This window comes from Silurus meridionalis, chromosome 16 (assembly GCF_014805685.1).
Source record: "Silurus meridionalis isolate SWU-2019-XX chromosome 16, ASM1480568v1, whole genome shotgun sequence".
NCBI classification, from domain to species: Eukaryota; Metazoa; Chordata; class Actinopteri; order Siluriformes; family Siluridae; genus Silurus; species Silurus meridionalis.
This window is the reverse complement of record NC_060899.1, coordinates 5,130,006-5,143,167: the sequence shown is the minus strand read 5'-3', so window position 1 is coordinate 5,143,167 and position 13,162 is coordinate 5,130,006. Positions and strand designations below refer to the sequence as shown.

Genomic DNA, 13,162 nt, shown 5'->3' with positions numbered 1-13,162 from the left:
ATTTCAAGCCAAATGATTCCTTTAAACTTTTGATTATACTCTCTACAGTCAGCAACAAGAAAAAAAAACTAGGATTTTATGGTACATCCTCATTTATGTAGAGGAATTACATTGTGTTGTGGGGCATTTCCATGGTTTGTGGTGGTAGGCTATGACAATAATGACAAAAAAAGTTCAAGGTTGTTGATTCAGACTTTTGAACCTGACTTTATCTCAGCCTTCTGCAGCTTTCTGTTTATATAAGACATGATTGCGCTCTAATGATTATAATCTCAGAGGGCTTTTGATGCTTTTCTTCACTTTTAATGACTGTTTTTGTGTTCAGGCATCTTCATAACAACCTAATCCAGACTCTAGGGGAGAACTGCTTCGAGGGCCTGCGCAGTCTCGAGACTCTGTAAGTGCAAATCGCTTTTTTTTTGATTAAAGGCAAACATGAAAAGCCATTTCCTGTTTTTTTTTTTTTTTTTTTTTTTTAAGTATCAGGCCCTATTATTTCAGTGACTGAAGGCTCAGCATGGCGCCAGGTTCAAGGAGACGATGGGAAATAAATACAAAAATAACCTGAATTGATTTACTTATGGCGATCCGGTTTCGTATTCGACGCAAAACAATGGCGCTCTTATAAAAGCAAAAATAAGTTCCCTCCTATCATTAAAATAGTTAAAGGAGGTTAAGGTTGAGTTGAATTCTCATCCATGACCCCGACATGGAAAGCTTTGATCGGTCACAGCGAGCAGATCTAAATGGGGGAAGGCAGCCAGGATAGTGAGTCACACCGTGATTAGGACATGACCCCCTAAAGTAACACTTCATTGGCGGTGAAACGGTTGTTTTCATCAACCCTGTACGAAATTTCATGCTAAGTATTTTATGGCTTTGTCCTTTTCCTACGAGGAATGAATTTTTTCAGGTTCAATATTTGATTATTTTTACTTCAGCTCACACCCAAGGGCCTTTGTTCTTTCCTCTCTTCGTCACTTCAATCATGACCAGGAAGACTTTAATACTGTAAAGGTTTTGGAACTATTTGTCAAATGTATCTTATTTCAAAGGTTTCGCTCTCTTGAAAGAGCAACGTTTCCTACAGGAAGTGGCGAACGAACTTTCCAAAAAGACCACATGTTCCTCTTCTCAGTGCATCGACTTCAACATCTGAATAAAATGATACTTCTTTTTTTTTTATCATTATTCTGAAAAAGGCCCCATGAGAAGCACTATTAAAACTTCATGAGGACTTTTGAAAGGCGCCATGAATTTCAGAGCCAACATATCATTCTCGGACCTACCATAGGATTTAAAGTGTTCAGCACATGTTTAAATCATGGTGGTCTCTAACACACGCACAACTTTCACACCTGCCAGTTTAACGGCCTGCCGAAGTGCTAAAAATGGCGTTTTATGATTTACGAGAAACTATGAACCCCGAGAGTCGCAAACGCACACATCGCTTCATTTGAAATGGATCGCAGCACTGCGTAGAAAAATGGCTGCATTTCGGCTTCCGGGCAGCTGGGCCAGGTCTCGGCGACGTCTCCTGCTTCATCTCAAACGTGTGAAAGCCGCCCACAATGTTCCTCTGACTGATATAAAGGAAAATAAAATAAATAAAAAGGAGTTGCGTTTTTCTAGCTAATGCAGCTGCACGAGAAGCATGATCCCTGTTGTGCATGGAGGTTTGATTTGCGTTTATCTCTAGTACACCTGTTTTGTCGAAGACTATTTTTAATAAAACCCACATAAAAATATATATATATTTATATTCGCCTAAAAACTGTGATGCCACATTGATGATGGAATGTAAAAAAAATAAATAAATTAATAATAATAATAATAATAATAATAATAATAATAATAATAAAATAATAATGTCCTAAACTATCACACAAACTTGGGCTATTGTAAACAAGCTATCAAAAATAGCTTGATTATAATCTCCTTAATAAGCAGACTAATATTATAGTAAACAGGGTAACAAACAAGCGAACACATGATCAGTATTACAGTGCAAAAGCTAACAAAACAAACTAGCATTATCGTAAACAGGCTAAGAAACAAAAATAGCTTTATAGCAAACAAGCTAAGAAGCAAACTAGTGCTAAAGTAAGCAGGCTAACACATGAGGCAGAAATACAGTCAAAAAGCTAACACAACATAACATAGTAAACAGGCTAACAAACTAGCATTTAACAGTGTAAACACAAATTAGCATTATAGTAAACAGGCAAAGGAATTTGCATTAAACAGTCTAACACACAAACTAGCATTATAGTAAACAGGCTAATAAATAAACTCTGAGTAGTTAAACAATTTAATATAAAAACAGGCTAATCCATAAAGTTTTGAATGCTCAGATTTTCAAATAATTTCCAAATAATCACAAACGTCCATCATAATGGGAACATTAGTCTCACACACACACACACACACACACACACACACACACAGACAGAGATTGAAATCAAGCGAGTGTGTTAGCGTGTGTGGCCTTGGGCCAAGGCCGCGCTGCCTCCGCTCTGCACTTCAAACACTCTGGCAGCTTTCCAGCTTCCCCTTTAAAAAAAGGAGCTAAAATACATAAACGATTATTCCTGCTTTGAAAGCTTACACTTAGCACTGAGGGATGAGATCGATAATTACGGAGATGATGAGGCCTATTCAGCTCCGAGTGCTCTTTAGTTCAGGGATGGAGCTTTATGAGTCAGGAGGAACGTGGCCAAACACACTCTTACTGAACTGATTATACCCTCCACCACGCCTTTCTAACAGCAAGTGGCAAAGAAGAGCTGCTTTTCCAGCCCTTTAAAGAAGTCTTGCAGGAATGTACATTTCCATAATGGCGTACTGAACACACTGGATCATCACCCACCTTATCGAGTCTTATTGATTTTTAGTCTGTCAGGTGCTCATGTAAGCTGAGGTATAAATTACATTAAGTGCACATATTAACAGTTGCAGTAGTAGACAAAAAGATTCAAGACATTTCCGGGTTTTCTGAGTCTGGTTACACATCTGTTTAAGTTACACGCAAGTAGTTTATGTAGTTAAACTGCTGATAGCTTTCTGTTTTTAGGGTATAGATCAATTCCTTATAACTTGCCTTTAAACCTGACTGTATTAAAAGTGCTAGAAAATACAGACTGGGAGGACAGGGAAGGAAAATCGACTGCTACTCCTCCGCTACCCTGCTTATTGAAATGTTGCATCGGTTTTGTCAAACTCTACAAGTGCATAACTTCTGAAAAAAATCTGTACAGAGCTTATACAATATAGACAAAAATATTTGGACACACCGGCATGCGGTTCCTCTCCAAACTCTTGCTCATCATTTATAGAACAAAGCCATGATGACACCCAAACTAGCATTATAGTCAACATGCTAACAAACAAACTAGTATTCTAATAAAGGAATTAAGAAAATTATCTTTTTAGTGAACAGGCGAACATATACATTAGCTTTATAGCAATAAGGAAAATAAAAAAAACTGTGCTACAGCAACAAGCATCCAAGTGGCATTAGAGTAAACAGGCTAACAAACATACTCGTTATGTTTATGGTAAAAAGGCTAACAAACTAATTAGATTTATAGTAACACATGTAAGAATAAATGATAGCCACAAAGAAATTTGGCCACAAAGGAAATCGAGGGTCTTGCACAGAGGCCTTATTTCTACTAAATACCTTAGGGATGAACTGGAACACTGACTCAAGTAAAGAAATAATCCAAAAATGATGCCTGGGTCAACCAAATCCGAACAAGTACTCTACAGGATGGTTAATGAAAGGCATGCAGCAAAAGTAAAGTATGCGTAAGGAGCTCATGTCATGGTGAGTTAGGCCAAGCGGAACAGCTGGAACACTACATAAACCTCGGCGAGGATCAACTCCACCCCACAATCTCCAGCTGTTTGCTTATGTTATGGAACAGCAGGACGACGGATAATGTTACCTAATCAAAACACGACAGCTCATACTGTATAAATGAAGAGCTGCTGGTGTTCAAAACGGCCTAAATTCAAAGCTCTGTAACTTACGAACTCTAAATAGAGCCAGGGTTGCCAGGTCTATACGAGCAAATCAGCTGGATGGCCAAAAAAAATCAGGCCAAAATCAGTCAATCAATCTCAAACTCAGAAATGTAACACCATCACAACACACATACATACATAACATTACATCTACCAATTGATCAACTGATAGTTTTTCAAATGTATGCTGAATAAAAAAACAAGCATAACACTCCATGTAAAATAGTACTGAACTTTATAACAAAAGATTTTTATAAATAAAACAGTACTGAATCATGAAAATGTGCTAAATGAAATAAATATAAATATAAATATACTCATTAATAAATATAATTATGTATTTAATAAATTATAAATAATCAATATAATATACCACTCTCCGTGCAGCACGTGTCTCTTGTGAAAACAAACAGCATGCCATGTCAGTGATTCGCCACTTGGGGCCGCTCTTGTGATGACACCCAAATAAGCCTAATTAGACTTTCATTGTTCAACCTCTGTCCATCATAACCAAATATACCCATATCACCATAAAATTGATTGTTTCAACAATTTTAAACTTCCTAATGTGGTCTTTTACTTATACATGCCAATGCAGAACAAATTATTAGTTTTTCTTTTTTTTTTATCCAGTTACATTTAATGATGTGTCCCATCTATAACACAGGCTATCACCGCTATAAACAGCTGCTCCTTCAAATCCCTTACTAACTACATTTTGAAGTTCACAAAGCCGCTGTGCTTCTTTCAGCCTGTTCTAAAGTTAGAAAAAATAAACTACTGACTGATTCAAAGGGCTGAGAGTGAAGTCAATAAAAGAGCCTCCTTTCAAAAAAAGTTATCAGATGCAATAATTGTTAATAGGAGTATGATGTGTTTATATGGGGTGTTTTCAGGTACAAACTGTTGTAAATTAGTTGTTGATATAGATACAATTGTGATTTAATATAAACATATGAATTCGAGTGGAAGTAAATTGTTTTATATATGTTTTATATATATATATATATATATATATATATATATATATATATATATATATATATATATATATATATATATAATTATATAGGATGCCTTTGGGTGGACTTTTTCCCTTCACCTGAACTAGGAGCACCGGGCCAGATCCATCATGAGTGACCTGCTATAGAGCTCCAACCTAAAAGCTATAAAGATAAATTGGATTGCTGACTGAACCCCAGGCCTCCTGACCCTACATCAGTACCTGACTTCACTAAGACCCTTGTGGATGAATAAGCAGAAATCTCCACAAGCACACTAAAATCTAGTGGAACATTTTCACACAAGAGTGGAGGTTTTTATAACAGCAAATGGGGAATGAATTAGAAATGGATGATTAAAATGGACAGACGGGTTTCATGGTCAGGTGTCGACAAACTTCAAATCAAAAAAATTTTTTATGGACATTCATATATAGTACAAGAAGTCAGTGAAAGGCTTATTATGACTGTTTAAAAGAGAAATAAAATATAAAAAATAATAAATAAAATACATTTTAACAAATATACAAAGTATAATAAAAGTATAACTAAGGATAAATTATATATATATATATATATATATATATATATATATATATATATATATATACAGTGAGGAAAATAAGTATTTGAACACCCTGCTATTTTGCAAGTTCTCCCACTTAGAAATCATGGAGGGGTCTGAAATTGTCATCGTAGGTGCATGTCCACTGTGAGAGACATAATCAAAAAAAAAATCCAGAAACCACAATATATGATTTTTTAACATTTATTTGTATGATACAGCTGTAAATAAGTATTTGAACACCTGAGAAAGTCAATGTTAATATTTGGTACTGTAGCCTTTGTTAGCAATTACAGAGGTCAAACGTTTCCTGTAGTTTTTCACCAGGTTTGCACACACTGCAGGAGGGATTTTGGCACAGAGTTTGAGCTCCCTCCAAAGATTCTCTATTGGGTTTAGGTCTGGAGACTGGCTAGGCCATGCCAGAACCTTGATATGCTTCTTACAGAGCCACTCCTTGGTTATCCTGGCTGTGTGCTTCGGGTCATTGTCATGTTGGAAGACCCAGCCTCGACCCATCTTCAATGCTCTAACTGAGGGAAGGAGATTGTTCCCCAAAATCTCACAATACATGGCCCCGGTCATCCTCTCCTTATTACAGTGCAGTCGCCCTGTCCCATGTGCAGAAAAACACCCCCAAAGCATGATGCTTCCACCCCCATGCTTCACAGTAGGGATGGTGTTCTTGGGATGGTACTCATCATTCTTCTTCCTCCAAACACGTTTAGTGGAATTATGACCCAAAAGTTCTATTTTGGTCTCATCTGACCACATGACTTTCTCCCATGACTCCTCTGGATTATCCAAATGGTCATTGGCAAACTTAAGACGTGCCTGGACATGTGCTGGTTTAAGCAGGGGAACCTTCCGTGCCATGCATGATTTCAAACCATGACGTCTTAGTGTATTACCAACAGTAACCTTGGAAACGGTGGTCCCAGCTCTTTTCAGGTCATTGACCAGCTCCTCCCGTGTAGTTCTGGGCTGATTTCTCACCGTCCTTAGGATCATTGAGACCTTACGAGGTGAGATCTTGCATGGAGCCCCAGTCCGAGGGAGATTGACAGTCATGTTTAGCTTCTTCCATTTTCTAATGATTGCTCCAACAGTGGACCTTTTTTCACCAAGCTGCTTGGCAATTTCCCCGTAGCCCTTTCCAGCCTTGTGGAGGTGTACAATTTTGTCTCTAGTTATGTTTGTATGTTAGTAGTTGGATTCTTACTGATTGTATGGGGTGGACAGGTGTCTTTATGCAGCTAACGACCTCAAACAGGTGCATATAATTTAGGATAATAAATGTAGTGGAGGTGGACATTTTAAAGGCAGACTAACAGGTCTTTGAGGGTCAGAATTCTAGCTGATAGACAGGTGTTCAAATACTTATTTGCAGCTGTATCATACAAATAAATAGTTTAAAAGTCATATATTGTGATTTCTGGATTTTGTTTTTAGATTATGTCTCTCACAGTGGACATGCACCTACGATGACAATTTCAGACCCCTCCATGATTTCTAATTGGGAGAACTTGCAAAATAGCAGGGTGTTCAAATACTTATTTTCCTCACTGTATATAGTATCTTACATTTAAGCAACCATTTCAATATATGTTCTCAAAGAACAATACTATAGAAATGAAACTTGGATATATTTTAGAGTAGCAGCTTGTATAGCAGTACAGATTTGCTCTCTTCTAAAAATAACTCTACATACAGCCATTATTTGCATTATATATATATATATATATATATATATATATATATATATATATATATATATATATATATATATATGTACATCACAGACTTCATAGGTGCACAGTTACTGACAGATTTGACACTGACATGGTAGTGAGTTTGGTGTTTCACCTGAATGTAGTCCCACATTTGTGTCATTGCTGGAAGGCCAGAAAATCTCCAACTATAAGCAGCTTACATCTAAACTCATGCTACTACAGTATGATGACCCTCTTTATTTACCCCTTTCCTTCCCCCAACCCCTCATTTTTTTCCCCAGCGAGCTGAACTTCAACAGTCTTCAAGAATTTCCCGCAGCCATCCGGACACTAAACAAACTCCAGGAGCTGTAAGTAACCCTGAGTAACCCTGTGTAACATTACCCAGCATGCATCTGTTCACAGCACCCCCCCCCTTTCCATGAAGGCCATCTGGCGTGTTACCTTTCAGGAAAGGAAAATAAAAACTCACTTAACTTGACGGTAAAAATGCAAGTGAGCCGAGAGCAGATGTGGCGAGGGTGCGAGATGAGTGTGTGTGGAAGGGGGTCCGCCTCGATATGACAGCTGCTTCTACACTCACACACGCTTACACACACACATGGCTTTGTAATACATGTAACAACATTGATCTACAGGCAGAATACTGGGCTTGTAGACAAATAGATGGATATAGATAAACATTTCCAAAATGTTCGATGAGTCTGTATGATGTCGAAGCGTCATCACCAAGCTGACAGGATAGGATACGATAATTGGATGAGATCTGAAGCCATGTCGAGTTCCACTTCAGCTTAACACTAATACTCTGTTCTGCATGTTCTTGTAACAATATACGGTCGTATCCTTTGCAGGGGTTTCCACAACAATAACATCAAAGTGATTCCTGAGAGAGCATTTGTGAGGAACCCTCTGCTCCAGACCATGTGAGTCTCATCACACCACCACAGCCTTCCAGCTGCACATTTGAACACTCTTGGGCAGGTTGATTGTTAAAATGATCAGATCCACAACAAAGCTGGTCAATTTCGCTAAATCGTTTTCCTGAAAATCGTTATCCCCCCAGTCACTTCTATGAGAACCCCATCCAGTTTGTTGGAAGATCTGCTTTCCAGTTTTTGCCGCAGTTACACACTCTGTGAGTATAACCATTGTTAGATGCAGAAGTGTATCATTATAAAAGATTATGTAAATGCTTGAAATAATTGATACATCATCTGACAATAATCATGAGTGACAAGTGTGGATTATAGATTAGACTGAGAATGAGAATCTGTGGAACTTATATGATGCTATTTTTGGTTCTTTTTTGTTTACTAAAGAGTTCTTAAATCTACTCCTAGATCTCTGAATGGTGCCGCTGAGATACAGGAATTCCCCGACCTGACAGGGACCACCAGCCTGCAAGTACTGTGAGTACCATCTTCACCACCACTCACTCAAATTCACCCATTCAGATCTAAACGCTTAATTCCATTCAAATCCTTTCACCCTCTTTTATCTGCTTCAACCTTCTTAAACCTACCTGCGCTCATCTTTCCAGTCAGATTCACCTTTTCAAATCCAGCTGCTCAGTACAACCAAGACAAATCCATCCGCTCAAATATGTGCACAATGTCTCTACTCAAATCAATCCCCCACACTTTTCTACATGTTGCTTTCTACCCACTCAGACGCTCTATAATATCCACCTGCTAGCTTCCAATTGGTCAAATCTATTCGCTTAGTGTGGCTGAAATTTGAAATCACAATCAATGCCTTTACCACTAAACTACCACCTCTGCTACTCTACTTAAGCACACAGTCAAACCCACAATGGCAAATCCACCCATGCAAAAACATCTTGCTTCCACCCCTCAGATCCACCCACTGAATTTCACCCATTAAGATCTACTTACACAATTCATCCATTTGCTTCTACCCACTGAAATAAAACAGCACAAATCATAGTACTAAAAAATAAAAAAAAATAAAATTTTAAAACCCAACTATTTAAATATAAGTGAAATATATTCACTACATCTCTCTGACTTTCCTAAAGCGAAAACAGTACTTCTTCTTCTTCTTCTTTCGGCTGCTCCCATTAGGGGTCGCCACAGCGGATCATCCGTCTCCATACCACCCTGTCCTCTACATCTGCCTCTTTCACACCAACTACCTGCATGTCTTCCCTCACCACATCCATAAACCTCCTCCTTGGCCTTCCTCTTTTCTTCCTACCTGGTGGCTTCATCCTCAGCATTCTCCTACCAATATAATTCATGTCCCTTCTCTGCACATGTCCAAACCATCTCAATCTCGCCTCCCTCACCTTGTCACCAAAACATCCTACATGCGCTGTCCCTCTAATAAACTCATTTCTAATCTTGTCCATCCTCGTCACTCCCAACGAAAACCTTAACATCTTCAAAAAAAAAAGCGAAAACAGTACTAAACTACTGAAATGATCCGACACAAGCCGTGAGAGACACAACTCTATCTCACACACACACACACACACACACACACACACACACACACACACACACACACACACGCACACACACACAACCACTTATCCTCTTTTTTAATCTCTCTCTCTGTCTCTCTTTCACTTGTTCTTTGCATTTTAGCACTCTGACCCGAGCTGGTCTCACCAGTCTGCCACCTGATCTCTGTCAACAGCTGCCCAATCTCAGAGTACTGTGAGTATACACACACACACACACACACACACACACACACACACACACACACATTTGCCCCCTCTGATTAAGTTCTCATGAAGATGTTTAATTTCTCTTTAGACACTATACTGTACCTTATATGGCCAAAGGTTTGTGGACACTTAACCATAAGATTCATATGTGCGTTCTAACCATCCCATTCCACATGTTTTCCCAATTTGCTGTTATAATTATCCTCCACTCATTGGGAAAGATGTTCCACTAGCATTTTGAGTGTGTGCTTGTGGAGATTTGGTTGAGATTCATATAGCCAAACAAGTGTTAGTAAAGTTAGGTACTGACGAAGGTGAGCTGAGGAGGCCTGGGGTGCAGTCAGGGTTCACATTCTTTCCAGAAGTGTTCAGTAGGGTTGAGGTCAGAGCTCTACCACAGGTCACTCAAGATCTTCTACTCCAACCCATGTAAAGCCTATCTTCATGGAGCTCTGGTATTGTCATGCTGGAACAGATTTTGGGTCTAGTGATGGGAAAATGTCATGCCACCGCATTCAAAAGACATCCTTTACAAATGTTTGTCTACAACTTTATTAAAAAGGTTTGAAACAGAGCCACATATCGTCAAGAGTCAGGTGTCCCAATACTTTTATCTATATATCGTATATCAAAGCACACTTTCTTTTGCCTTCATTTAAGAAAATGTCAGCTCCAAAAATACTGCCACCTTTTCCATATTAAACTTAAACATTGTATAATCATGTCAAAAGCAAATAATAATTCATTAATAATATTTGCTTGTGTGTCTTACAGCGAGTTGTCTCATAATGCAGTCGAGGATTTGCCAAGTTTTTACCACTGTACTTCACTGCAGGAGATGTGAGCTATCTTTTGAGCAATTAGACCTCAGACACACTTTTATATCGCTGTGTATTTTCTGAGCTTATGCTTTCGTGTGTGTTTAGTGGTCTGCAGCACAATCGGATCAGGCAGGTCGAGCTGAACACGTTTCAGCAGCTCGTATCACTTCGATCACTGTGAGTTTTCAACCATTTAATACTATATACTAAATATACTAAATTTTTGTTCTTGTATACTCTTTTATATAACATTTTGTGTTTCTATTTCCAATCTATCAAAATCCGTTACTTTAAAATTGATTATGAACATTCATCACAAAATTCTCGAATCAAACAAATCTGTCCGTTTACCTTTTACCTTATAAATGTGTAACAAAATGCAAGGGTTTACAAATTCATATAATTTAATCAGAGAATGAATCTATTATTGTTTTGTATTATAAAAATGTAAAACATAAGGTTAAAATCAGTTAACATCAGTTTAAACACTACAATAACTTTTCATACACAACAATAATTATTTATTGTTGTTTAATTATTTATAGTGCAAATAAAATGAAATACTGTATATAAATGAATAAAAAAAAAAACAACAAGAGTGCGCTTGTCGGAAATCTTTAGCGACCACTAGTGGCGGGTCGCGTCCCCCAGGTTGGGAACCAGCGCGCTAAAATGAATGTAATTTATTAGCAAATCAACACTGACACCTAGTGGCTACAGGCAAATTGCATTTCTAAGAACTTGGACAGATAAAACAAAGGCATTGATTTGGCACAATGAAGAGGAATTTTATAAGAACAATTACAATTTTTGTAATTATTAATATGAAACGTAATAATCTGTATTTATTCACAGTGATTTGAGTTGGAATCAGATTGAGATGATTCACCCAGACGCCTTCACTTCTCTGCACTCTCTGCTCAAACTGTGAGTGTATTCACACACACAAATTTTCTAGTACAGTGCATGGGTACAGAATACACCCATTTGTTAGAGTATGCTGAAATAAGTACAATCATATCTTTACAAAATTGAATATTAAATGCAAAAAACACACACACACACACACACACAAACACACACACATTCACATCTGTTTTACTTATTGTGTTATATATATAAAACACGATATAACAGAATTATAAAAAAAAATCTTACTTGTGCATGTGTAGTTATCTCCACAGATTTAAAGGTAACTAATACATACTTTTATGAGCTGTCTGTCAAATTCATTCTCATATGTATTGTAAGTGTTTAATATCTCTCTAATATATAATCTCTCTCTCTCTCTCTCTCTCTCTCTCTCTCTCTCTCTCTCTCTCTCTCTCACTCTGTCTTTCTCTGTCTGTCTCTCTCTCCAGTGATCTGAGTGATAATCGTTTATCCAGAGTCCCCCTGACCGGCCTGAGCAGTCTTACTCACCTCAAACTGAGAGGAAACACACATCTGTCTCACTCCTTCAGAGAGGAAGAGCTACCAAACATCAGGTATCTCAGAGTCCCATATTCCTGCCTGGGAAGTGTCCCTTGGTTTTGCAGTCACAATATTGATATGTTTAAGATCCTGTCTAACACCTGCATAATTATAGTCCCTGATGTAAAAAAAAGCATGTGGCCCTGTGTGTACCTGTTATTTAATACAAAATAACAATAAAAAAAATCAAGCTAAATATCAATGATACTTATTTGTTCACTCAGGGATTGTACTAGATAAGCCAATAGATATTTGAATATATACAAAGTAAATGATGCTAACAAGTTAGGGAAGCCTTTTGCTACCATTTCAGCATTCTGAAAATTTTTCAGTGTATAATGTGTATGTTTATTTTCCCAAGGGTAATTGAGATGCCCTATGCCTATCAGTGCTGCGTGTTTGGAGCGTGCAACAGCTACAGATCTGCCTCTCAGTGGGAGGAGTCAGCAGCCACAGAGGAGGAGGAGCTTCAGAAAAGAGCACTTGGCCTCCAAATTCACTCTGACTGTAAGGGCATCAGATTAGGCGTGTATTGTAATAATGTATATTAAAATGCAATAATAATTATAACAATTATATACATTTGTAGTTATAATACGTTTTGTTGGGCAAGCACCACTAATATATTTTATCATGTCATTCATTCATTATTGATAATTTTCGAATAACAGCACACCCTTGTGGGTAAAAAAAAAAATACAAATGAAAAAGTTGGCAAAAAACAAGTTCTGATTTTGAAGTAAAGAACACTTGATTTCTCTGGATTTTCTTCTTCACCTGATAAAAAAAGATTGATTGCATTTGTCTATTTTTATCCACGCGTCTGTTTACCTTTAATGAAA

At 37.6% G+C, this 13,162-nt stretch overlaps 1 protein-coding gene across 1 annotated transcript in view; it reads left to right on the top strand.

Annotated features, from left to right (window-relative positions):
- The window catches only part of LOC124399077 (leucine-rich repeat-containing G-protein coupled receptor 6), an 83,370-nt gene that overhangs the window by 67,021 nt on the left and 3,187 nt on the right, over positions 1–13,162 (top strand). Inside the window, exons 6-16 of the mRNA XM_046869775.1 lie at positions 326–397; positions 7,610–7,678; positions 8,183–8,254; positions 8,395–8,466; positions 8,672–8,740; positions 9,941–10,012; positions 10,801–10,866; positions 10,953–11,024; positions 11,703–11,774; positions 12,209–12,334; positions 12,682–12,827. Coding sequence (XP_046725731.1) covers positions 326–397; positions 7,610–7,678; positions 8,183–8,254; positions 8,395–8,466; positions 8,672–8,740; positions 9,941–10,012; positions 10,801–10,866; positions 10,953–11,024; positions 11,703–11,774; positions 12,209–12,334; positions 12,682–12,827 — 908 coding nt within the window. The remainder of the gene's footprint in view (positions 1–325; positions 398–7,609; positions 7,679–8,182; positions 8,255–8,394; positions 8,467–8,671; positions 8,741–9,940; positions 10,013–10,800; positions 10,867–10,952; positions 11,025–11,702; positions 11,775–12,208; positions 12,335–12,681; positions 12,828–13,162) is intronic.